The 27,455-nt window shown below is 41.2% G+C and overlaps 2 protein-coding genes across 4 annotated transcripts in view; both read right to left on the bottom strand.

The window, feature by feature from the left end:
- Window positions 1-27,451, bottom strand: part of LOC118825974 (E3 ubiquitin-protein ligase TRIM39-like) — a 424,414-nt gene extending 396,963 nt beyond the window's left edge. Inside the window, exons 1-2 of one of the 2 annotated variants that reach the window (XM_036596856.1) lie at window positions 27,328-27,451; window positions 3,850-4,430 (exon numbers count right to left, since the gene is read on the bottom strand). In XM_036596856.1, coding sequence (XP_036452749.1) covers window positions 3,850-4,428 — 579 coding nt within the window. In that variant the 5' untranslated portion in view covers window positions 4,429-4,430; window positions 27,328-27,451. Of the gene's footprint in view, window positions 1-3,849; window positions 4,431-4,872; window positions 5,039-27,327 lie in introns of those variants that run through there. The other variant, XM_036596857.1, reaches the window with a different exon arrangement.
- LOC118825970 (E3 ubiquitin-protein ligase TRIM39-like) lies at window positions 5,868-27,441 on the bottom strand. Of its 2 annotated transcripts, none has more exons than XM_036596850.1 (7): window positions 27,328-27,441; window positions 24,941-25,521; window positions 24,738-24,833; window positions 24,386-24,619; window positions 7,517-7,664; window positions 7,241-7,267; window positions 5,868-7,124 (listed from the first exon to the last, which is right to left on the bottom strand). In XM_036596850.1, exons 2-7 carry the CDS (start codon window positions 25,517-25,519, stop codon window positions 6,577-6,579), a joined length of 1,632 nt encoding a protein of 543 aa, XP_036452743.1. In that variant the 5' UTR covers window positions 25,520-25,521; window positions 27,328-27,441; the 3' UTR covers window positions 5,868-6,576. The 2 variants fall into 2 exon arrangements, with proteins under 2 accessions (XP_036452743.1, XP_036452744.1); XM_036596851.1 differs by lacking the exons at window positions 5,868-7,124; window positions 7,241-7,267; window positions 7,517-7,664 and adding exons at window positions 21,834-22,420; window positions 22,510-22,536; window positions 24,143-24,290.
- Window positions 27,452-27,455: the final 4 nt, after the last annotated feature.

Genomic DNA, 27,455 nt, shown 5'->3' with positions numbered 1-27,455 from the left:
GCTGCTTCCCTTTGCGAAGACGTGGGCCACAATATTGAGGACCTTTCTGGTATTACTGCACTTTAATATTGGTTCCTACAACTTTTTCCTTCGAAATTTTTACAATTTCCTCTTGAGTCTGCTATTTTTTTTTTATTAACCCTTTTTTGGCCTAAAACGCCATCATATTTACTTTCTGCCACAGGGCTTTTAATCGACGTACATCGCACTGGGGGGGGGGGGGGCTTATGGTAACTGTTCTGCTATATTGGCGTCCTCATTCTTCTTTATATTCAATATCCACATCACTGCAAGAGGATAACTTATTATGTTCTGTTGTGATTGTTCTTACAGTGACTCACAGAAGAAGGGTGTCTATCTAACCTCCTCCAATGGAGGCCAACATTGTTATATGATAAATCAGCCTTCTGTACAGTGTTGATCACACCTCTCCTAACAAATAGCCGATGACTCTTATTATCCTACCTTCTGTTTTGTTCACAGACTCTTTTCACTAGCTTGTGTGGTTTGTGCCTGTTCTTTAGAGTAATTATTGTCAGTCACTCAAGCCCATGGACAGTGTGCAGAGGAGATATTTCACTCAGACACTGGCCGGAGTTAAACTCAATACTGGCATTTTCTACACTAAAGTGCTTTATTTGAGGCGGCTCATTAACGCATCACAGAAGTTGTTCAGACAAAGCCTGTCAAACTTTTCTCATACTGACACTTTACCACTAACTGATCATGACAGTGCAGTCACAGTGAGCGTCTGCGCTGATCACGGCTCTGTGTCATGACAGTCAATATGATGTAGATCTTCTAGGAGAATGAGTCTGAGGGAGACTGACCTCCACAGAGCAGCTTCTCTCTCACAGGCCTGAGAAACTCCTACAAGTGCCTGAGGCTCAGACCTGAACTGGACCCTTGAGGAAATTGGATGAGTTTTCAGGCTTAAATCCTGTACTTTTACCGCTGGGAAGACTTTGATGGTGGGAGCTGAGCAGGAAGTGCATCCAAGCTGTCTCATTTAAACACAAGGACAATACAAAAAACCACGGAACGAGATGTAGACAACGTCACATATTACACACACATGGATACGACTTGGCAGAGCAACATGAGGGCTACTTATACACGCATACAGGACCAGAACCACTGAGAAGAGGAGCGCTAGAAACTGTACACAATTGGGAAAAGTAACAACACGACTAGAGACAGGAAATGTTAAAGATAAGACTGAATCAGGATCTGGTCATTTATTTATGTAGAACAGGCAAAAGCTTATGATGACTCAGCATAAATCTCTGATAGAACCATCACTAATAACCATGGATTTGTATGGAAACCACTCTTCACACTGTACTTGTGCTCTACAAACACACGTGAAGACATTACGAAAGCTTTACAAGCCCCTCATTGCTACACTAAGCTAAATTAAAAGAGCTAATCAGTTCAAACTCACTGAAAGTCTGTACACTGACGTCTAGAAAACCCTTGATTCCTCTCATGATGGATCTCACTCTTCCCAGAAGCTCCACAGTGTTTGTAGTCAGAAGGAATTGCAGCCCAGGCTGTAAACCTCCACCGTGCTTATTCGATCGCCCTAAAATCTCCATTATCTCCACCAAGAGTTCAGTAACTAACTCCATCATAGAAACATCATTAGTGTAGCTGTGTTCTTATACATTGTATATGCAGTTCTGCTCTGTGCAGGTGAACCATCTAAACTTACTGTATATCTTAGTAAATACTCTTCTTTACGTCCGCATCTCAGGTTCAGTCTTCTAGTACTGAAGACACAGATATGTTTTATTTTATTTTGAGACTTTATTCTGTCTGAAGAATAAGCAGATGTTCTCACTCATATCTCATCTCCTCTCAAGGCTCAGTTTGGTCTACAAACATCTCGAAGCTGTATACAATGCAGGTTTGTACAGATAAACTCTGCTCATTTCTAAGGATGACTCTACTGTGACGCCGATTCAGCATAACGTCAGCTTCTCTACATCTACACACATGATTAAAAAGTGGAGGTGTTTGTCAGAAGAAGTGCGTTATTCTGATTAAGTGAGTTTTTATGAGGTAAAAGCGCCTCATTTATGATGATACACAGGTGTGATGATCAGCGTGTGCTGAGTTTTACCTCCTGCATGGGGGCAGGGACTGAAATATGGATAGAGTTTCTCAGGTGAAGACTGACCAGTGATAAGAGTAGATATGAGACCGTGGCTCAACATCATAGAAGGAGTACCAGACCTCTCATAATCCACAAACACCCCACCTTCTGGGGAGCCATAGTTTAACGATGACGAGAGAGGGACAGTGGGGAGAGTCCAGAGCCTCATAGTCAGTCGCAGTCCTTAGCCACACAGTCCGTATCCATCCTCAGGACTCAGTGTAATCCCCCCCTTCCTGTTACTGGACTCTGTGGTCACTCCTAATTCCCACTCAGTCTTCCCGCTGACCTGAACCTCATAGTAAAATCTCCCTGAGGAGAACCCCTCCTTTCCCAGAACACAAGGACACTCATCAAACCTCTCTGAGTTTTCAGGGAGATTCTGCTCTGTGTCTCCATCTGTCACTTGTTTCCCATCATCAGACAGAATAAGATTAGGATTTGCTGTATCAGGATCCAGAGTCACATCAACTGAGAGAGAAAAAACAAGTAATTTCAGAAGTGTATCGCATATAGTAATACAGACACACATATATTTATTTATGTAATTCTTGTGCATAAACCTGCATATTGTTGAACTGCTTTTAGTTCTGTTTGGAGAGAAATAACAGACAATATCATTACAATAATCATTATGCTATTTTTACATTTTGTTTCTTTTAATGCTTGAAATAAAATAGATTACATTTAAAACAACTAAATTAATATTAAATACTTCATGTAATCCAAAATATCAAAATACCAAAATTAACACTAATTTTAAAGGACAGCATAATGAAAGGATCATTTTTAATAGAGAATAATGCAAAATTACAGTTTTAAATGAACCATTTACCAAGCATAGATATTATTATTATCAGGACTTTGAAGACATCTTGGAATAACATTTTTTATCACAAGTTCTCACCGATCAGTAGATACTCACCAATCGCCACAAACTTCTCCATCTCATTACTGACTGATCCCGAAGCCAAGACAGAGCTCTCCTCAGAGTCTCCACCTCAGATGAGTGTTATCCTGACGTCAGTCCAGTTCTTGGTGTGTGGACGGCTGCAGAGGGACGGGTAAACCTACAGTCCAGCAGGAGAGAGGAGAAACCCCTCAGCATGGGGAGTGCTGTCCTGTGATGGACTGCATTACTACTGAGAAACAGAGGGACTCTGACCTGTAGGAGGTGGAGGTGGTCCTCAGTGTGGGAGAGCTGCTCCAGCTCAGTGTCTCTCCTCTTTAGCTCAGTGATTTCCTGCTCCAGCTCTTTAATGAACTCTTCAGCCTGCCTCTCTGCTGCTTTCTGCTTCTCCTCCATCACCTCAAGCAGCTCCGCCTGGCTTCTCTCAATGCAGCGCACCAGAGCTCTGAAGACCTCCACACTGTCTGCTTTCTCCTTCTCTGAGCTTTTCTGTCACGAGACAAACCAAATTCATTCATGTAATTTTTAACATTGTATTTCCTAGCAGTTCTGCTGATGTGTCACGATGAACAAACAGTACTTATACGCCATTGTTCAGACTCACTTTATTGAGTTTCACAGAGTGTTTGATTTCCTCAATCTTCTTCAGTCGGTCCTGGATCATCTGCTTAACTCCTGCCTGTGTCTTCACCAGCTGAGTCTGTGGAAATTAGACACATTATAACAAAGCCAATCATTAATTTGAAAAAATGAGATGGATGTGTCTCTAAATGTCTCTCACCTTCCTCTCTCCACTCTCCTCCTCTATAGGAACAGTGCTGTGAGTCTTGTGGTCTGTCTCAGTGCAGAACTGACACACACTCATCTGGTCGTCTCTACAGAACAGCTCCAGGGGTCTCTCATGTTTCTGGCAGATGTAGTCCTCCAGGTTCTCCACAGGGTCCATCAGTTTGTGCTTCTTGAGTTTAGCTGCAGCTTTATGAGGCATCAGATGAGTCTCACAGTAAGATACTCCACAGTCCAGACAGGACTTTACAGCCTCCTCACTGCAGGAGTCACACAGAACCTTTGTAGCTTTGGAGGGTTGTTTCTCTGGAGCTCTGCTGGATTTCACCTGAACTGACTTCCTGAACTGAGCAGCCAGTCCAGAGATGAATGTGTTCACACACAGTTCAGGCCTTTTAGAGAAATCTGTCTTACAAACTGGACACTGGCAGCGTGAACTGCTGTCCCAGCACTCTTTGAGACAGACCATGCAGAAGTTGTGTCCACATGGAGTCGTGACTGGATCAGTGAACACATCCAGACAGATAGAGCACTGGAACTGATCTTCAGACAGGAGACTGCTGGAGGAAGCCATGACTGACGGAGAAGATAAACAGACATCATGACGGTTATTTGAGATCACAGAAAACTTCTTTATGAAATGTAGTTAACCTTATCACAACTGTGGGCCTCTCAGCCTCTTCCGCCACGAGGGCACACAGCTTGTCGTGTTGCTTAATCCTGCTCCCCTGAACCAACAGACATTGCCCCAGTATGTGCTTCATATTCCAGCTGTTTAAAATGCTCTACAACCTGATCTTTGTACTGAATTCAGGCCCTCATTCTGTCAGCCTATAACAAACAACCTGAGCTTAGAAATGTAAAATACAGCTGAATCTAGTTTAACAGAACTAAAACACAAACCGCAGCTAAACAAGTTAAAGACAGAAATGTGCTGAACAACACAAATTCTCAGCTGTAACACGAGAAAAATGACCAGTTTCTCCTTTCTGGCTACTTCCTGTAGAGTTTCTCTCACCTGCAGTGGTGGTAGATCCTCTAAGAACGTCTGGAGAACCTTCCAGCTGCAGACTGAGTTGAGAAAAACTGAAGCAGCTTCAAGCTGGATGTCGAGTTCAGCTGGAAGTAACTGGACTGTGTTTGTGAAAGAGTTTCCACTTTACTTTCGTTTCTCCACAGTGACGTCATGAGGCCACGCCCACTATTTCCTGATGTGTTTGTTGCACTTGCAGGTTTTGTCCACCAGGTGGAAGACATTCACCAACAGAATTACAGAATCCTATCTTTTCTCTACATGACCAAAACATCAAATATAATCACACCACACACACACACACACACACACACACACACCTTTTAAGCCACTTATCCTCCCAGGTCGCAGGGGGAGCTGGAGCCTATCCCAGCAGTCATTGGATGGAATGCAGGATGCACCCTGGACAGGTCACCAGTCCACCAGTGACTTAAAATGCTGTGTTTAATGTACTACCTCATTAGAACCACTTTTTAGAACACATTAGAACCGTTTTTTGCTGGTTTCTAACTTTCTGGTTTTGATCATTTTATCCCTGAGCTGTAAAAAGATCTGAAAATGAGTTTTAAGGAATGAAGTAAAGTAAGTGTAATGCAGTATAACCATAGCCAGCTACTTGGTTATTTAGGCAGTGTCCCGGATTCTGACTCACCGAAAGAAATTAAAGTAAAGACCCTGAACTGGAGACTTGAGAAAATGGAGGAGTTTCAGGCTTAAATCCTGAACTTTACCAGCTGTGAAGATTGAAGAGGAGCTGAGGCAGGAAGTGCATCCAAGCTGTCTCATTTAAACACAAGGACAATCAAAAAACACAAGGAAACGAAGATGGAGACGTACAAATTTACACACAATGGATACGACTTGGCAGAGCAACATGAGGGCTACTTATACAAGCATACAGGACCAGAACCACCTGAGAAGGAGGGGTTAGAAACTGTACACAAGTGGGAAAAGAAAAACACGACTAGAGACAGGAAATGTAAAAGATAAGACTGAATCAGGATCTGTCATTTATTTATGTAGAACAGGCAAAAGCTTATGATGAATCAGCATTAAATCTCTGATAGAAACATCACTAATAACCATGGATTTGTATGGAAACCACTCTTCACTGTACTTGTGCTCTACAAACACAGTGAAGACATTACCAAAGCTTTACAAGCCTCATTGCTAAAATAAGCTAAATAAAAGAGCTAAATCAGTTCAAACTCACTGAAGTCATGTACACTGACGCTAGAAACCCTTGATCCTCTTCATGATGGATCTCACTCTCCCAGAAGCTCCACAGTGTTTGAAGGACAGAAGGAAAGTGCAGCCCAGGCTGGAACCTCCACCTGCTTTATTACGATGCCCTAAAATCTCTCATTATCTCCACCAAATTCAGTAGAACTCCATCATAGAAACAGCATTAGTGTAGCTGTGTTCTTATACAGTGTATATGCAGTTCTGCTCTGTGCAGGTGAACCATCTAAACTTACTGTAGATGCTTAGTAACATTACTCTTCTTTAACGTCGCGTAAAGAAGAGTAAAACACTGCTCATTTTCTAATGATGAACTCTACTGTGAGACGCCATTTTAGCATAAAATCAGCTTCTCTACATTCTATACACATGATTAAAAAGTTGGAGGTGTTTGTCAGAAAAAAGTTGTTATTCTGGATTAAAGTGATTTTATGAGGTAAAACAGCCTCATTTATCATGATCTACAGGTGTGATGATCAGCGGTGCTGAGTTTTTACCTCCATCATTATCACAGGGACAGAAATATGGATAGAGTTTCTCAGTGAAAGACTGACCAGTGAAAGAGTAGATATGAGACCTGACCTCAACATCATAGAAGGAGACCAGACCCTCCTCATAATCCACAAACACCCCCACCTTCTGGGGAGCCTGTTTCAAGGAGAGGGGGACAGAAGGAGAGTCCAGAGCCTCATATTCAGACTCATTTCTCAGCCACACAGTCCAGTATCCATTCTTAGGATTCAGTGTAATGAACCCCTTCCTGTTAACGGACTCTCTGGACACTCCTAAATCCCAGTCAGTCTTCCCGCTGACCTGAACCTCATAGTAAAATCTCCCTGAGGAGAACCCCTCCTTTCCCAGCACACAGGCACAATGATCAAACCTCTCTGGGTTTTCAGGAAGATTCTTTTCTGTGTCTCCACATATGACCTGTTTACCATCATCAGACAGAACGAGAGCAGGATGAGCTGAATCAGGATCCAGAGTCACATCAACTGAGAGAGAAAACACTTTAAATTAATTTTAATAATCTACCACATACAACAACAACAACAACAACAACACAACGACAAACCATGTTTATGTATTTCAGCAGAGAGAACTCACAAACCTGCATGTTGCTGAATTCTCTTCATTTCTGTTTAAAAAGAATAATGATCATCATTTACTATTAGAGTTATAATTGTGCCTGATTTTATTCTTTCATATAAACTATAAAACAGCACTGTAACATTCACAGTGAAAGACCCTGAATATAGTGATTTGCATGGAGGAGAGTTTTCATAGAATTCTCCAGAATAAATCACTTAAATTAACCATTTATAAAACATTCATTTATGTTATAAGATTTCTGATGATAATCGCTTACTAATCAGTAAATACTCACCAATCTCCACAACGCTCTCCATCTCCTTACTGATTGATTCCTGAAGCTGAGACAGAGCTCTCCTCAGAGTCTCCACCCTCAGATGAGTGTTAATCCTGACGGCAGTCCAGTTCTTGGTGTGTGGGGGGCTGCAGAGGGACGGGTAAACCTACAGTCCAGCAGGAGAGAGGAGAAACCCCTCAGCATGGGGAGTGCTGTCCTGTGATGGACTGCATTACTATGGAGAAACAGAGGGACTCTGACCTGTAGGAGGTGGAGGTGGTCCTCAGTGTGGGAGAGCTGCTCCAGCTCAGTGTCTCTCCTCTTTAGCTCAGTGATTTCCTGCTCCAGCTCTTTAATGAACTCTTCAGCCTGCCTCTCTGCTGCTTTCTGCTTCTCCTCCATCACCTCAAGCAGCTCCGCCTGGCTTCTCTCAATGCAGCGCAGCAGAGCTCTGAAGACCTCCTCACTGTCTGCTTTCTCCTTCTCTGAGCTTTTCTGACAGAAAACAATTCACATTCTTTGACATTTTTTTTTCTATTTTGATTAGTAAAAGGACAGAAAAGGTATTGTTACAAATGACTACATTGCAAGTCACTGTGAAGACTCACTTTATTGAGTTTTACAGAGTGTTTGATTTCCTCAATCTTCTTCAGTCGGTCCTGGATCACCTGCTGAACTTCTACCTGTGTCTTTGCCAAGTCACACTATGACAAAGAGACAAATTGTCACAAAACTCCTGCATGTTGCAGTAATCCCCCTAAACTCGCTCTGACTGAATCTCTGAACCTCACTGATGGAGAAGATGATAAAGTTCACTTGTGAACGCATCACTGAATCAGATATTTGATTAAATGAAATGAAGAGTCTGAAACATCTGTATCAATAAACTTAACTGTAAAATGACTTAAGTTTTGACGTTATTGGGTCACTGTGACTGTTCTGTACTGTTCACCTGATGAGTAGTTGTTGAAGTCAGTGTGAAAAATGCTCACAGCACTGTAGTGAGCACAGTGAGGCAGTGTTGGGTGTGGATTCTCCACCACATATATAATACATAATGCAAACACACCTATTTATACATCTGCTGTTACTATTATAATGAACTTGACTCTGGGAGGATTCTGCACTGTTACATCAGGTCTTGCTGGACTGGACTTATTGTTTGTGTCTTTGATTAAGGGGCCCAAAATGTCTGCGTTCAGAACTTTTGGCTGGGTTATGATCACAAAAACACTCTGTTACATTAATTATCCACAAAATGCCTCCCAGCTGCACTGAATGTAATCCTGCTTCTTTATCAGCTAATGCTTGTTATCAATGACTGCTTACTATAAATCATTCTGTGTCTACTAAGTTTTTCAGTGTCTATTATAAATTATTCAGTATCTACTATAAATGATTCAGTATCTGCTATATATTATTCAATGTCTACTATAAATCATCCAGTGTCTACTATATATATTATTCAGTATCTGCTATATATTATTCAATATCTACTATAAATCATTCTGTGTCTATTATAAATTATTCAGTGTCTACTCTAATTTTTCAGTAATTGCTATAAACCTTCAACAATCAATTTAAATCGATCATTATCTACTATGAATTATTCAATGTCTCATATAAATCATTTGGAATCTGCTGCATATTATTCAGTAACTAAGGGCCAAAATGCATGATCACAGAACTGTACGGTGGACAAACATGTCATGAATCTCATTATTAGATCCAAATCACAGGCCAGTATTTTTCACCAAGTTACTTTGATTCCTAAGGCAGTTTAGCAAACTTTTCTCCTAAGTTCACTTTCATTTTCAGATTTTTAATGAATGCAACAAAATTACACCAAACATCCGGATTGTGTTTATAATAACATCTCAGCACGTTCGAGAGAGTTTGCACAGTCAGGCATCAAACCAGCATTAAACTAAACAACGTTTCTTTAATTGATCACATCAAAAACTTTAAAAGAGTTCAGTGAAGATAAGCGCTTAGGGTTCACTTGTATGTAATTAATCTCCATTCAGCTCATTTAAAAGTTTCTGAAAGTTTTGGATGTGATGAATTGAGGCTCAACTAATGAAGCTGATGGGTTGAATCAGGTGGATTAGAGCAGCAGAGACATGAAATACTGCATTTCTGGATCTTTTGAAGATTGGAGGTAAGGAACGCTGCTAAAACCACACGTATATACAGCATATATCGCTGCTGTCGGAACAAAACCTCGTATCTCAATTTTAGTTGTTTTTCAGCTTTTCGATATAGTTTGAAGACGCCTGTTGGCCTTTACATTGTGGGTAAATTTCATGATGAATGGACCAAAAGAAATCACCCAAAATGACTTGGAGAAAATTCTGGTTCCATTGACTTACATTGAAAGTAAAGCATGTTTTTTCCTTCTCATATATAATGTGATGTATATGTGTATCTATCAGTCGATCTGTCTGTCTGTCTTATAGATGATAATATATAATGCAGTATCAGTCTACTCAGGCTTTAGCAGAGCTCAGTAACACTGAGATTAATAACCGATCACATTGATTTATCAGTCCACTCAGGCTTTAGCAGAGCTCAGTAACACTGAGATTAATAACTGATCACATTGATTTATCAGTCCACTCAGGCTTTAGCAGAGCTCAGTAACACTGAGATTAATAAAACCTCGTATCTCAATTTTTGTTGTTTTTCAGCTTTTCGATATAGTTTGAAGACGCCTGTTGGCCTTTACATTGTGGGTAAATTTCATGATGAATGGACCAAAAGAAATGACCCAAAATGACTTGGAGAAAATTCTGGTTCCATTGACTTACATTGAAAGTAAAGCATGTTTTTTCCTTCTCCTGTAAAGTTGCCATTTTGGAGAGGTTTTGTTCCGACAGTAGCGATATATATCTGGCCACTGATGTCAGTGTTCATATATAATGTGATGTATATGTGTATCTATCAGTCGATCTGTCTGTCTGTCTTATAGATGATAATATATAATGCAGTTTGTTTGGAAAATATATCTGTTTCATACAACACAGAATTATATTGAATTAACTTTGCACTGATTCTCCAGACTTTTCATGACCCTCTGTCTGTTACAGTGAACCCACCCATGGCGTTAACTGTAACCTTGCGCTTCCCATCATTTTTTAATTGTACTGAACGGTAGGAGCTAGAAACAAAGTTTAGGAGTTTATTTGTAGCAGAGATGTGTATGTTGCTTTCATAAAAATATGATTATTCTAACTTTTAATATTTTAAGTATCTTTTAGTGAGTTGTTGGTATCAAAAAGTCAAAAGAGCATTAGAAACATAATTTGTTAGCACTATAACAGGTCTAAATATACTATACTATTATTATACAACAGTTAGTTCCAGCCACGCAAGCTGATTGGTTGAGAGGCGTTCTAACTGTGCTGTTATTTCACCATAACATCACAGGTTTTTACACTGCATCACTCCACTGAGATACTGTTGCTAAGCAACGACTTTGACAGCTGTAGGAGACGCTCAAGACATTTGAACATTTTTTTTCTTACTTTACCACAAACAGAAAATGGACACTTTTAAGGTCACATTTGACCGACAGCCAATTTGGTCCGACTCTGAAGATGAGACGACACTAAATTCCCAAACTGTCATCACCACTGAGCAGCTTTTCAGTCGGCAGCTGTGACAGAAGAACAGCTAAACAACCTGGAATCAGCCAGAAATGAACCCAACACCATTCGCCAAACTGAATGGGCTGTAAGATGCTTTACAGACTGGCTGGAACAAAACAACATTAACACTGATCTGGCAAAAACTGACAAAACTGAGCTAAACTTGATATTGTGGCAATTTTATGGCTCAGTCTGATTTGGTCAGACTCTGAAGATCAGACTACATGTTTGGCGAATGGTATTGGGTTCATTTCTGGCTGATTCCAGGTTGTGTAGGTTCTTCTGTCACAGCTGCCGACTGAAAAGCTGCTCAGTGGTGATGACAGTTTGGGAATTTAGTATGAGGAGCTGGAGAACGAACTGCCGGCTGTGCAGCGAGTGGGCGGAGCTCGTTACTCTGATGTAGCAACGAGCTGCTCGTTAAGGAACTATAATTTGGCGGAAGGGACTGCAAACATTAAAACATATTAAACGCCGCGTTCACGGCCCAGTTTATTAATTTATTACTTTATTTATTCAACTGTTGTATAAAAGCAACAGAACACTCAAGGTTGTATATTATGACCAATAACATCACAGCTGTGATGATCTACGGCCCTCGCCTTCGGCTTTCGTTAAAAATGTGCTTATTGTTTAAACTAAGTACCTTTCATGTTTTCTTTCTTGGTGCCTCACTCACAAACATTAAAATCTGAGGAGATTATTAGTTTAATCATCCCTCAAAAGAGTTTAGTAACACTGAGATTAATAACTGATCATCACATTGATTTATCAGTCTACTCAGGCTTTAGCAGAGCTCAGTAACACTGAGATTAATAACCGATCACATTGATTTATCAGTCTACTCAGGCTTTAGCAGAGCTCAGTAACACTGAGATTAATAACTGATCATCACATTGATTTATCAGTCTACTCAGGCTTTAGCAGAGCTCAGTAACACTGAGATTAATAACTGATCACATTGATTTATCAGGCTACTCAGGCTTTAGCAGAGCTCAGTAACACTGAGATTAATAACTGATCACATTGATTTATCAGTCTACTCAGGCTTTAGCAGAGCTCAGTAACACTGAGATTAATAACTGATCACATTGATTTATCAGGCTACTCAGGCTTTAGCGAGCTCAGTAACACTGAGATTAATCTTCATTTACCTTTATTACAGCATCCATTCTTTTCAGGAGACTCACTTTCAGTTCCTCAAAGAATCTGCAGACACACCTCCAAAGTTCAGTCTCAGAAGCTGGTTGATCATTTTCTGAAGTAATCAAACTCATTCAGTGATGCTGATGTAACGAATTCTAGCTAGCAGTGAGCTGTTAGCTTGGTTAGAGCGGTGTAAATTAAAAGTGCTAACACAGTCGGCAATTTCTATCATTAACCTTGGGTTTAAATGAGTGAGCAAAAGAAGAAACACCAAGATACTGTGGGCCAATCAGAACGATTCCAGGATCGCCTACGGAGCCGGGGCGACCCACTACCCAAGAGACGACGCTGCACCACTGCACTATGATTGGAGGTTTAGGGAAGCTTCCTTTTAGTAAAGAAACAGGTATTTAAAGAAATAAACAAAATTAAATAAAACAAACACACATTAAACAATTCAGTGTGAATCTGTATCAGGCTAGTAAAGCTACGACTTCTACCCGGGTAGGAATTAAAACACCAAATTCTGAATTTCCCTTTTTAAGATGAGACCGATTTCCACAGTTTTCAGTCAGTTCAACAATATAATCCAATCAGTTTCACTCAGTAAAAACAGTAGAATTCAATTACAATTTCAGTGTCAACTTTTCTTTCGTGTGTGTGTGTGTGTGTGTGTGTGTGTGTGTGTGTGTGTGTGTGTGTGTGTGTGAGAGGGCCAGTATTCCTCCTACCGCTCTGGAGAGGCTTCAGTGCAAAGTTCAATAGAAAAGGGAGACTTCACAGCTTAAATGATGTCCACTGTGCTTGCGAACCACTTTTTAGGGTCAGCAAGATCCAACTTCAACTCCAGCAAAGAACCTGACCTACAATAAGGTCATAAATCACTGTTAGATTCGAGTTTCAAAGCCTCTGTAAACATCAACACAAACTTTAACCGAAGTAATTCACAAATAACTGCACTTATTTACAGTATTTTCAGTTTCTACAGTGAAAATGAAGAAAACCGCCTCACGCAGCACTGAAAGGATCAACTTCTGCAGCGCGAGCACAGGCTGCGACCACACGCGCCAGAAAACTCACATAACCTCCCTGAAACTCGACAGATCTCTCAAATACAGCTCAGTCTCGGTTCACCGTCTCACTGCTACAGTTAGAAGAACACGTTCAAACGCATTTATCCCGCTGGTGTTCAGCTCGCTGCATGTATGTCAATACGAACTTAGCTTAGCATGACCGACTACAGCATCAGCAACGCGACACACTGAGCGATGCGAAAATCCAGCTTTGTGACCGTGAAGGTCGCCGGTTTGATCCCCTCAGCTGACAGTACGTGACCGAAGTGCCCTCGAGCAAGGCACCTAACCCCCAACTGCTCCCCGGGCGCCATGGAAAGGGCTGCCCACCGCTCCGGGCAAGTGTGCTCACTGCCCCCTAGTGTGTGTGTGTGTGTGGTGTTTCACTGCACGGATGGGTTAAATGCGGAGGTCTAACTCCGATGTGTTCAGACACAGTTGGCTAAAAAAGGTTCATTTCATTCATTCTTAGTGATCAGAGTGTTTTTGTGTGTTTATTTGTTTTTTCTTTTTTTTTCTTAGGAGGGAGTTTTTTTTTTATTTTCTCAATTTTTGCTCCATCCTCTAGCTCGGTCTCCCTCAATCACATTCCATATTTTAGTTTGAAAGGTCATGTAAGCCTTAATTTAAAAACTTTATAAACCTCTGCTTATAGTAAATTCAGACGAGAAGAATTCAAGAAGAACTAATTTTATTTTATAAAACTTTTCAAAGGTGATGAAAGTTGTCTTAAAGTTGTCAGTGAGCAGAAACTCCCCTAATTCATATTATGTGGTAAATATTGGGGTGAACTGAGTGATTAAACAGCACTTCACTATAATTCAGCACATTGGGGCCACTTGACTGTAGCTTCTCCCTCACTGGTCAGCAGTGAGAGTAACAGATGTAGAATGTTGTTTGAAGTTGTGCTCTGACGTCATAATGGACTAAAGGCTACAGGGTGTGATGTCATAAAGGTGATGCAGATAAGTTCCATCACACAGCTGTTTCACAACATTCCGTGTGGAGCCGCGAAGAGATCAGCTGCTACAATGAGCTGCCTCTGGTTCTTGTGCTGCCGAGTCCATGAGGACTCGGACACAGACAGCGAGAGAAAGGAGGAGAGGCAGAGTGAGAAGAAAAAGAAAGGAAAGAAGAAGAGGAGCGGGAGGAAATGGAAGATGCAGTGGAAAAAAGAAAGGAAGAACAACAAAGAGGAAGAAGTAGAAAAAGAAAAGAGGCAAACAAACCAGCAGCCAGTAAATGTGGAGGAGGAGGCCGATGTTCTGGACCTGCCAGTAGGCCTCGTGTCCGGCAGCCTTCAAAGCGTTTCGGCTGAGACGCTGAAGAACACGGCACCTCCACAACAGCAGAACCTCACTGAAGAGACGGATGAAACCAAAAAACGTCTAATGAATACGCTGCTGGATGAGGTTGAGACATACATGGAGCAGCTTCTGAGTGAGTTAATGAGATAATATTCATAATAGACACTGAATAAAAGTAGTGATAACCAAATATTGATAATAGATACAGATTAATTCATAGCAGATACTAAAAAATTCATAAGAGATGCTGAATAAATCATAGGGGATGCTGAACAAATCATGGTAAGTACTGAATAATTCAAAGTGGTTACTGAATAATTTACAGTGGACAATGAATAATTCATAGTAGTCACTAAATATTCATAGTAGATACTGAAAAATTCATAGTAGTCAGCAAATATTCATAGTAAACACCGTAAAATTCATAGTGGGTACTGAATTATTCATAGCTGTCATTAAATATTCAAAGTAGAGACTGAATAAATAATTGCAGATACTAAATAATGTATAATGAAGACTGAAAAGTTCATAGTAGTCACTAAATATTAATAGTAGATACTAAATAATCCACCATGGATACTGAATATTCATAGTGGACAGTACACAATTCATAGTGGATGCTGAATAATTCATAGTGCATATGGAATAATTTATAGTAATTACATAATAATTTGTAATAGACACTAAAATTCAAAATAATCATGGAACCTTCATAACAGAGACTGAATAATTCATATGAGATATGGAAAAAATCATATTTCATACTGAATAATTTGGAAAAAGTACTGAATATTTCAGAGTAATAACTGGAAAATACATCTTAAGAGGGTGTTTTTGAAATCATTTTCCAAACTCAATAATATTCAGTGTTCGTTACAACTGACTGCATTTTTATGAAAACAGAAGCTGAGACATTGAAGATGACGGTGGCTGATGAAGCGGCGGCTGAAGCCACCAATGAAGTCATGAGCATCTGTCTGGAGGGCTCTGAGGAGCAACCTCTGGAGAAACATCTGGGTAAGTAAAGAAAATGAACACATAGTGAGATGATAATGACACATTTAGTCTATATTAAAGCTTAATATGGGCTCTAATCTTTCTGAAATCCCTCAAGATCATCTAGTGAGCACCAACGATGACGCTGCTAAAGCCATCAGAGAGCTCCTGGAGGTCCTGTTTGATGATGCTCTGACGGCGAGTGTCCAGCCTCTGGGTGAGTAACGGAAATAAACATATTACAATGAGAATGAAAGAGCTGGAAAACTGACCATATTTATTTTGTATTAAATCAGAAAATGAGATGATGACGATGGCTGACGAAGCGGAGGCTGAAGCCATCAAAGCACTCATGGACATCAACCTGGACGAGACTGAGGAGGAAACCCTGGAGAAACATCTGGGTAAGTAAAGGAAATGAACAGATAGTGAGATGATAATAACACGTTTAGTGTACATAAAAGCAGGAATTCAGCTAATATGAGCTCTAATCTGAATTCATTCAAGATCATCTAGTGAGCACCAATGATGATGCTGTTAAAGCCATCAGAGAGCTCCTGGAGGTCCTATTTGATGATGCGCTATCAGCGAGTCTCCAGCCTCTGGGTGAGTAAAAGACATAAAAAATAATCATGAAAAATTAAAAAGCTGAAAAACTGACTATTTTTATGAAAACAGAAGCTGAGACAGTGATGACGACGGTGGCCGATGAAGCGGCGGCTGAAGCCACCCACAAACTCATGACCATGTGTCTGGACAAGACTGAGCACGAACCTCTGGAGAAACATCTGGGTAAGTAAAAAAATGACCAGATAGTGAGATGATAATAACACATTTAGTCTATATTAAAGCTTAATATGATCTCTAATCTGTCTGAATTCCCTCAAGATCATCTAGTGAGCACCAACGATGACGCTGCTAAAGCCATCAGAGAGCTCCTGGAGGTCCTGTTTGATGATGCTCTGACGGCGAGTGTCCAGCCTCTGGGTGAGTAACGGAAATAAACATATTACAATGAGAATGAAAGAGCTGGAAAACTGACCATATTTATTTGTATTAAAGCAGAAAATGAGATGATACTGGTGGCAGATGAAGTGGAGGCTGAAGCCACCAATGAGCTGATGAGCATCTCTCTGGAGGACTCTGAGGAGGAACCTGTGGAGAAACAGCTGGGTAAGTAAAGACATGAACTAATGTCATAAAGAAAATACATTTAATTAATGTTAAAGTAGGAATTCTAATTAGTTTTAATTAATTTATTTAAGATAATCTAGTGAGCAACACTGAACACAAAACAGGAATCACCAGTGAGCTCCTGGAGATCCAGCTGGAGGAAGACGTTCCAGCGAGTGTCCAGCCTCTGGGTGAGTAAAGGACATAAAAAATAATAATGAAAAATGAATAAACTGGAAAACTGACTGTATTTTTATGAAAGCAGAAAATGAGACAGTGATGACGATGGAGGATGATGCAGCTCAGGCAGAAGCCATAGATGAGCACATCAACCTGGACGACGCCGAGCCATACGATGACCGATCTTTTGGTGAGTTAAAGAAATGGTCAGTGGAAATATTTCAGGAATGAAATCAGCTGGAAAACTGATCAAATGTATTGATGTGAGATGATGATTTATGATTGTAGAGAATGAGATGACGAGGGATTGGATGATTTTGGCAACTAAATCCCTCAAAGCCCTCATAGGCATCCCCCTGGAGACCATTGAGGAGGAACCTGAGGAGGAACCTGAGGAGGAACCTCTGGGTGAGTAAATGAAATAAATCTCAGACTCTGGAGTCGGAACACAATGGAACATCTGTTCTCACCAAATATAATGGCACGGATGTACGGTTCTAGGAAAAGGCCTCAATTTGTATAGAACTATTACATGATATGGAGTTTTATGATATTGTAGCATGTTCTAGAAATGTTCTGCATGTTTTTTCTGGGTTATTGTTCTCCTACAGTTATTCTCTGAGTTTTTTCTGACAAAGACTCTTAATGTGAAGGTGGGGCTGGTTCACCTTTGGGGGTTTGTGTGTCAGATCAGACAGGAACTGGGTGTCAGTCAGAGTTGAGTGCTGATAGAGTGCAGATGTGAGCTGAATGTAGAGCTGTTAGCTAAAGCCTCGCTTACTGCATGGCGTACAAAGCACATCGGCTTGTGCATCAGCCGTGTGTCCTTCAATAGCATTAAACATTACAGTATTTTAAAGGGTTGCTATGGTGTTGCTATGGGGTTGCTAAAGTATCCAAAATAGTTCATAGGATGTTACTTTTTGGTTTTCGTGTTTTGGTCATTGCTATGGAGTGGCTAGGTCGTTGCTATGTTCTCCCAGATGGTTGCCAGACTGCTGTTCATTGGTTAATGTTATTCACAATAAATGTAAATATAACATTTAGATAAACTGATTTGAAATATGTTGGAACTTAAATGCTGGCTACTATTTCTGTGCTCCAGGACAGACTATCAGAGAAAGGCTTGGTTACTGATTTATCTAATTTTGTTCTCTAGCTGAAATGGATGTAAAGAACAGCGACCCTCCTGAGGAAGTAGCTGAGACCAAAAAGAGAAAAACCAGGAGAGGAACAAGAGGAAAAGGACGGAAAATCAACTATAATAAAGACCAACGTCCACCAAAGGACAAACAAGATGAAGCCAAGAATGAGAGCAGAGTATCTGCACACAGAGGAGGAGCAGAGGGGCTCAAAAGAGAACAGGTACAGGTACAGCTTTTAGTCCTGGTCATGGTCCCTAAACTGTTATTCTTTAGTCTTAGTCATGGTCCCTAATCTGCGGATCATGTAGATCTTGTCATGGTCACTACACTGTTCATTTTTTAGTCCTAGTCTTAGTCCCAAAACTGTGGATCCTGTTGTGCTGTTCAGGGTCCTTAATCTGTGGATCTTTTAATTCTAGTCATGGTCCCTAATCTATGGATCTTCTAGTCCTAGTGATTAATCTGTGGATCTTTTAGTCCTAGTCATGGTCACTAAACTATTAAGCATGTTTCTTTTTATAGAGAACCCAACAAGTCTTTGTTCCGAGAGGTTCTTCTGGACAGAACTGCAGTGATGAACACAGGCAGGTTGTTCGTCCCAGACGGGAGCAGGAAGAGCGGGATAGCGGATATAATGCAGTCCCGTACACCTTGACCTTCTGGAGGACAGGATGGAGAGATGGAACAATGACAGAAGGTTCTAGAGTGGAGTCCACTCCTCAACAGCAGAGAACGACAGAGAGACACGAGAAGACAAGAGAACTTCCTCATTGGAAAACAGAACAGGTACAGGTACAGCTTTTAGTCCTAGTCTTGGTCATTAATCTGTGGATCTTTTAGTCCTAGTCATGATCCCTAATCTGTGGATCTTTTAGTCCTAGTCATGGTCCCTAATCTGTGGATCTTTTAGTCCTAGTCATGGTCATTAATCTGTGGATCTTTTAGTCCTAGTCACAGTCACTAAACTTTTCAACGTTTTATAGAGAACCCAACAAGTCTTTGTTCCAAGTGGTTCTTCTGGACAGAACTGCAGTGATGAACACAGGCAGGTTGTCCATTCCAGATGGGAGCAGGAAGAGCGGGATAGCGGATATAATGCAGTCCCGTACACCTTGACCTTCTGGAGGACAGGATGGAGAGAGGGAACAATGACAGAAGGTTCTAGAGTGGAGTCCACTCCTCAACAGCAGAGAACGACAGAGAGACACGAGGAGACAAGAGAACTTCCTCATTGGAAAACAGAACAGGTACAGCTTTTAGTCCTAGTCATGGTCCCTAATCTGTGGATCTTTAGTCCTAGTCTTGGTCCCTAATCTGTGGATCTTTTAGTCCTAGTCTTGGTCCCTAATCTGTGGATCTTTTAGTCCTATTCATGGTCCCTAAACTGAGGTTCTTCTGGACAGAACTGCAGTGATGAATGCAGGCAGGTGGTCAGTCCCAGACGGGGGCAGGAAGAGTTGGATAGTGGATATAATGCCCTCCCATACACCTTGATAGTCTGGGGGACAAGATGGAGAGAATGGGGTCCATTCCACAAAAGAGAGAGAGGAACGTGAGTTCACCCTAAACAGACACACACACACACACACACACACACACACACACACACACACACACACACCAACCCCCTCACCCACACACACACCAACCCCCCACCCACCCACACCCACACACACACACCACATAAACACACACACTGAACCCCCACCCACACACTGAACCCCCCACCCACACACACACACACACACACCAACACCCTCACCCACACACCCACCCACACACCCCCCAAACACACACACACATACCGACCCCCCACCCACACACCACATAAACACACACACATAGAACCCCCCACCCACACACACCCACACACACCACCCACTGACCCCCCCACCCACACATACACCCACCCACAACCCCCCCACCCACACACACACTCACACCCCCACATACACACTCACACAGAACAAAAAAATGACACACAAACACAAAAACTGACACACAAACACATTTAAAATGTTTGCTATCCGGTGTCGCCCAGAGGAGGATGGGTTCCCCTTCTGAGTCTTGGTTCCTCTCAAGGTTTCTTCCTGTTGCTCTTAGGGAGTTTTTCCTTGCCACTGTCGCCACTGGCTTGCTCATGGGGGCTCGGACCCGGATTTCTTTCTGTAATGCAGATTTTTCTGTAAAGCTTTCTTAAAAGAAGACATTGCACACACACACACACACACACACACACACACACACACGCGCACACACACGCACACACGCACACACACACACACACGCACACACACACACACACGCACGCACACACACACGCACGCACACACACACACACAAAAAAAGCATCAATAAAAAATTAAAAATATCTTGCAGCCTCTTTATTCTTTATTGTTTCTATAATCCATTTTCAGACATTTTACTGAATAACCTACTGAGAGAACACAGGGTTTATTAGAGGTGTGATTTATCTAAAGGGTCCATATCATAGAAAAGCTTTTTCCTCACTTTTCAAAAATAAATTTGTTTGATGTTGTTTATAAACACTGCTGCAGTTTCAAACGTCCAGCAGTCCATACAGTCGGCAGCAGTTTAGCCCCACCCATTCAAAACTGAATTGAACCAATCACAACAGAGATTATTTATATATATATGTATGTATATATATATATATATATATATATATATATATATATGTAATATTAAATTTATAACATAATGTCGACGGATCGCAAAAGCTGGAACTTGTAAGTGGGTAAGCGCAGCGCCTGGACAGTCTGATGGAGGAAACAGACAGACATCATGATGGTCATTTGTTACCTTATGAAATGTAGTAACTTATATCAACGTATTTCAGTTCAATTCAATTTTGCCATTATACATATTTGAAGGGGGGGGCACTATAACAAAACACGTTCAGGCTACTTCTCTGGAGCTTAATCAGGGAGCGCACATGCAGTATATATACACACAAGAATTACAAAAAGACAATCAATAGACACGACAATAATATCAGAGATATAGGAGATACAGAAGTGCACTGTTGAACAGACTGTGTGTCTAACATGTGTTTTGTATGTATAACGTGCAGCAATATTTAGAAGAAGTTGGAGTGGAGCTCGGCCTCAGGATCTGTTTTCTCATTTGTCAAAACTTTTTTCACATTCCGGTACAAAGACCGCTCTGTAGGCCTGCATCTCAAGTGTACTTATGATAGATGAGTTCTAGCTGAATGAACACTAGGATGCACACATGACAGGTCAAAATAACCCACATAGTTTTACCACCTAAATCCTGGAATTTCATAATGAAAAAAAATCTTTATAATGACTTTTTTTTTTACATTTAAAATGATTCGGTATTACTGCCACACATTTCCATAAGTCTAATAAAAATCACACACACACACACAATCTTAGCCACTTCTCCTTCTGGGTCGCGGTGGGGTGCTGGAGCCTATCCCAGCTGTCATCGGGCAGAAGGCAGGATACACCCTGGACAGGTCGCCAGTCCATCGCAGGGCAGACAGACAGACATACACATTCATTCATTCACTCACACCTAGGGGCAATTTAGCATGTCCAATCAACCTGACTGCATGTCTTTGGGCTGTGGGAGGAAACCCACGCAGACACGGGGAGAACATCCACACTCCACACAGAAAGGACCCTGGTCCTGACATACTGTTGTTACTGTTAAAAAGAGCCTCATTTATCATGTTTAACAGGTGTGATAATCAGTGGTTTTAAATTTTTACCTCCAAAATGGTAGCAGGGACTGACCACTGGATATATCTTCTCAGTGAAAGACTGACCAGTGAAAGAGTAGATATGAGACCTGGCCTTAACATCATAGAAGGAGACCAGACCCTCCTCATAATCCACAAACACCCCCACCTTCTGGGGAGCCTGTTTCAAGGAGAGGGGGACAGGGAGAAAGTCTGCTGCTATAAATTCAGTCTCATTCCTCAGCCATACCATCCAGTATCCAGGGCTGGCTGTAATATCCCCCTTCCTGTTACTGGACTCAGAGGTCACTCCTAAATCCCACTCAGTCTTCCCGCTGACCTGAACCTCATAGTAAAATCTCCCTGAGGAGAACCCCTCCTTTCCCAGCACAGAGAGATCATAGTCAAACCTCTTTGGGTTTTTAGGGAGCTTCTGTTTTGTGTTTCCACATGTGACCCGTTTCCCATCATCAGAGAGGATGAGTTCAGGATGAGCTGTATCAGGATCCAGAGTCACATCCACTGAGAGAGAAAACAACAGGTTTTAATAGTGTAGAGCACATAATAATAACAAAAACACACATTTATTTGATTAATGAGAGTTCACACACCTGCATAGTGTTGAACCTCCTTCAGTTCTGTTTGGGGAAAAACAATAAACAGCATCATTGAGTGTAAAAGGTTTGATTCATGTGAACTACAATTAGCCATGTGCTGGTATACCGTGATTTTAACATGACTGTGGACACTTCAAAACGCCGTCACTGCATTTAAAAAGCTGCCTATTTCACCCATAGAGCAGAGACACAGCAGCCATGCTTTAATCAGCTCTCACCACCGCTTTGATCACGTGTTACTGTCCTCGCCATAAACAGAGAGAGAGGGGCTAAAGCATGGCCGAGGTGGAGTGACCCCAGAACTTCCCTCTATCAAGAAAAAAAAATAAAATCAGTAGTATGGAAGTATTTTGGCTACAGGAGAAATGAAGAAGGATGCCTGAAGTATGCTAAGTATTCCTGTAAGCAACAGTAGTACGGAGAGAAACTTAGCTAGCGCTTCAGCTAACAGTAGTTCAGAGGAGGAACTGGGCTGAAACTGTCAGCGCTGGATTCTGTGATCTTCCCCCAAAACATGGGTTGAGCTGGTAAAGATTCAGAGCTGAACTACCACTAAACATTAAGACACTTTTTATTAGGCCACAGTGTGTGATTAACACTAGCTACATTACACACACAGCCTACTCTTCATTTTCCTGTAGGCTATTTAAATTTCACAACTTATTTATTTTCCTACTTTATTTTATTTTATTTAACTGTTTACTGATTCTCTCAGTGCTGCTATACTAAACAATAAAGTTTATTTTCCTTTTCAAGCATACTCTGTTTATTTTTTTGTGTTTTTTTTTACAATAATATCGTAAATTGTGATGAAAGGCAAGGTAATTATTGTACAATACAGTACTACATCATTTACATGGTAACACTTTATGTAGCCTTATGAACACTACCCAACAATAACGGCTTCATACCAATTGCACCAGGCCTACATAAACATTTATAAACATTAATTCCAGTAGGTGTCATTTGTCATAAAGGTTGCATTTGCCAAATATGACGTAAGGTTATCATATTTTTTCTGAGATTAGCTTATAGTGACACTTTCTGCGGTGAAGACATAGACGTTGTAGTCACATGTATGACACAGTGACATACTGCTGATAACATGACATAGCTTGCCACGTCATGTGAGCACTGTCTGTGGCTCCTAGGTAAATTTTCATTTTACCATTTGTAATATTAAAGCTACGTCACATCATCAGTATTGTGACACTGTGAAATACATTCATCTACAAAGCTCTTATAATGCGCTATGTCATTTCACCCAGAAAAGTGTCGTGACAACCCAATGTCGGAAAAAAGCAATGTCGACTAACATCATAGTTGTCATGTGAACTTGACATCAAAGTTGACAAACACAGCCTTCACGGCAGACGACACTTACTGGAATAAGCCTTTATAAATGTTTATGAAGGCTTAAGTCAATTGTCATGATGAGTTTATGTAGGTATATAACCTTATGAATACTGTCCTTCAGTAAAGTGTTACCAAGGACACATTTAATAGAGAAATATCCAGAATAAATCAATTAAATCACCAAATATTCAGTATTGTTACAGGATTTTAATGACGTATTGAAATATTTTCGCTCTACAAAAACACTTTTGATCATCCTTGCAATACTCACGGATCACCACAACCTTCTCCATCTCCTTACTGAGCTCTTCCTGAAGCTGAGACAGAGCTCTCCTCAGAGTCTCCACCCTCAGATGAGTGTTAATCCTGACGTCAGTCCAGTTCTTGGTGTGTGGACGGCTGCAGAGGGACGGGTAAACCTACAGTCCAGCAGGAGAGAGGAGAAACCCCTCAGCATGGGGAGTGCTGTCCTGTGATGGACTGCATTACTACTGAGAAACAGAGGGACTCTGACCTGTAGGAGGTGGAGATGGTCCTCAGTGTGGGAGAGCTGCTCCAGCTCAGTGTCTCTCCTCTTTAGCTCAGTGATTTCCTGCTCCAGCTCTTTAATGAACTCTTCAGCCTGCCTCTCTGCTGCTTTCTGCTTCTCCTCCATCACCTCAAGCAGCTCCGCCTGGCTTCTCTCAATGCAGCGCAGCAGAGCTCTGAAGACCTCCTCACTGTCTGCTTTCTCCTTCTCTGAGCTTTTCTAACAGGAGATCAGTCAATTCCATTAATTTTGGTATTTTTCATCAGTTAACATCTGGAAATTGTATTATAACTGAATGAAAGTAGTGACTACAGTTCAGGTCATCATGTAGACTCACTTTATTGAGTTTTACAGAGTGTTTGATTTCCTCAATCTTCTTCAGTCGGTCCTGGATCATCTGATTAACTTCTACCTGTGTCTTCACCAGCTGAGTCTGTGACATTTAGACACATTGTGACAAAGCAAAATGTTAATTTGAAGAATTTTTATCACAGAAAAAATTAGATGGAGTTCATAAGTCTCTCTGTAAGTGTCTCTTACCCTCTTGTCTCCAATCTCCTCCTCTATAGGAACAGTGCTGTGAGTTTTGTGGTCTGTCTCAGTGCAGAACTGACACACACTCGTCTGGTCGTCTCTACAGAACAGCTCCAGGGGTCTCTCATGTTTCTGGCAGATGTAGTCCTCCAGGTTCTCCACAGGGTCCATCAGTTTGTGCTTCTTGAGTTTAGCTGCAGTTTTATGAGGCATCAGATGAGTCTCACAGTAAGATACTCCACAGTCCAGACAGGACTTTACAGCCTCCTCACTGCAGGAGTCACACAGAACCTTTGTAGGTTTGGAGGGTTGTTTCTCTGGAGCTCTGCTGAATTTCACCTGAACTGACTTCTTGAACTGAGCAGCCAGTCCAGAGATGAACGTGTTCACACGCAGTTCAGGCCTTCTGGAGAATTCCTCTTTACAAACTGGACACTGGCAGCGTGAACTGCTGTCCCAGCACTCTTTGAGACAGACCATGCAGAAGTTGTGTCCACATGGAGTCGTGACTGGATCAGTGAACACATCCAGACAGATACAGCACAGCAGCTGATCTTCAGACAGGAGACTGCTGGAGGAAGACATGACTGACGGAGAAGATAGACAGACATCATGATGGTCATTTGGGAGAAAAGAAAACTTCCTTATAAAATATAGTTAACATATATAAATTAAGTTGGCACCTTACTGTTCTTCATAATCTTTTTCTTTTCGTTATTATTCTACGCTCAAAACATAAAATGTTTCTCGGCCCGTAGTTCTCGAGCTAGAACTACAAAACAAGTGATGTCCCAATGTACATCTCTGACACAGACACTCCTACACAGTACACACATACTTACATGCTTACAGCCATATATCAGCACAAATAATGGATCTAAGGTACACTGCATTTAAGGTAGCACTGAATATAAGGTGGCGGTGGATTTATGGTGGCAGTGAATTTAATGTATCAATATGTTCAAAGTGGCAGTAAATTTAAGGTGGCACTGTATTTATTGTATCACTGAATGTAATGTGGCAGTGAAATTAAGGTGGCAGTGAATTTAAGGTGACAGTAAATTTAATCTATCATTAAATTTAAGGTCGCAGGAGATTTAAGGAGGCAGTGATTTTAAGGAAGCAGGGCATTCAAGGTATCAGTGTATTTATTAGCTCAGCCACCTTGAATCCCCCTGAATATAAGGTGGCGGTGGATTTATAGTGGCAGTGAATTTAATGTATCAGTAAGTTTAAAGTGGCAGTAAATTTAAGGTGGCACTGGATTTAGTGTGTCACTGAATGTAATGATGCAGTGAAATTAAGGTGGCAGAAAATTTAAGGTGTCAGTAGATTTAATCTATCATTAAATTTAAGGTTGCAGGAGATTTAAGGAGGCAGTGATTTTAAGGAAGCAGGGCATTCAAGGTATCAGTGTATTTATTAGCTCAGCCACCTTGAATCCCCCTGAATATAAGGTGGCGGTGGATTTATGGTGGCAGTGACTTTAAGGTGGCAATGGATTTAATGTATCAGTAAGTTTAAAGTGGCAGTAAATTTAAGGTGGCACTGAATTTAAGGTGGCACTGGATTTAGTGTATCACTGAATGTAATGTGGCAGTGAAATTAAGGTGGCAGAAAACTTAAGGTAGCAGTGGATTTAATGTGGCAGTGAATTTAAGGTCACAGTAGATTTAACATATCATTAAATTTAAGGTTGCAGGAGATTTAAGGAGGCAGTGAATTTAAGGAAGCAGGGCATTCAAGGTATCGGTGTATTTATTAGCTTAGCCACCACCTCACAACACCTTAGCAACAACCTGGGACACCACATCAAGCACCTAACAACACATTATCAACTACCTTGGATACCATAGCAACCGCATGGCAACATCTAAGCAACACTTTAGCAACCATCAACAGTAACGTTTAACATAATTAGCTGGATTTTCAACCCAACTTAAAGTTCATTTATGAAGTTTCACTTTACAGTTCAGTTCAGTTCGACTCTCTCATTATACACAGACTCTGTTCAGTAAACAGTGTCCTGACTGAGTCAGCAGTTCAGAATATCATTAAAGTGCAGTGCAGGGATCTGGAGTGGAGCTCGGCCTCAGGATCTGTTTGCTGCTCTGGGTCTGACCAGTTTAACAGCCTGAGAGCAGAAGCTGCTCTTAAACCTGGAGGTTCTGACTCAAATGTTCTAATAATCACCATCACATTAAATCTGCTTCATATTCCAGCTGTGCTGTTCTACTCTAGAACCTGTTCTTTGTGCTCAATTCAACTCAATAACACACACAACTAAACAAGTCAATGACAGAAACGAGCTAAATACAGCAGAAAGTCTCAGCAGTGACTCCAGTTTCTCCTTTCTGGCTACTTCCTCCTGCTTCCTGTAGAGGTTCTCTCACCTGCAGTGGTGGTAGATCCTCTAAGAACGTCTGGAGAAGCTTCAAGCTGGATGCCGAGTCCAGCTGCAGTAACTGGACTGTGTTTATAATACAGTTCTCACTACTTTCGTTTCTCCACAGTGACTCCA

This window comes from Colossoma macropomum, unplaced genomic scaffold (genome assembly GCF_904425465.1).
Source record: "Colossoma macropomum unplaced genomic scaffold, Colossoma_macropomum, whole genome shotgun sequence".
In the NCBI taxonomy this organism is placed as follows: Eukaryota; Metazoa; Chordata; class Actinopteri; order Characiformes; family Serrasalmidae; genus Colossoma; species Colossoma macropomum.
This window is presented reverse-complemented; position numbering and strand designations above follow the sequence as displayed.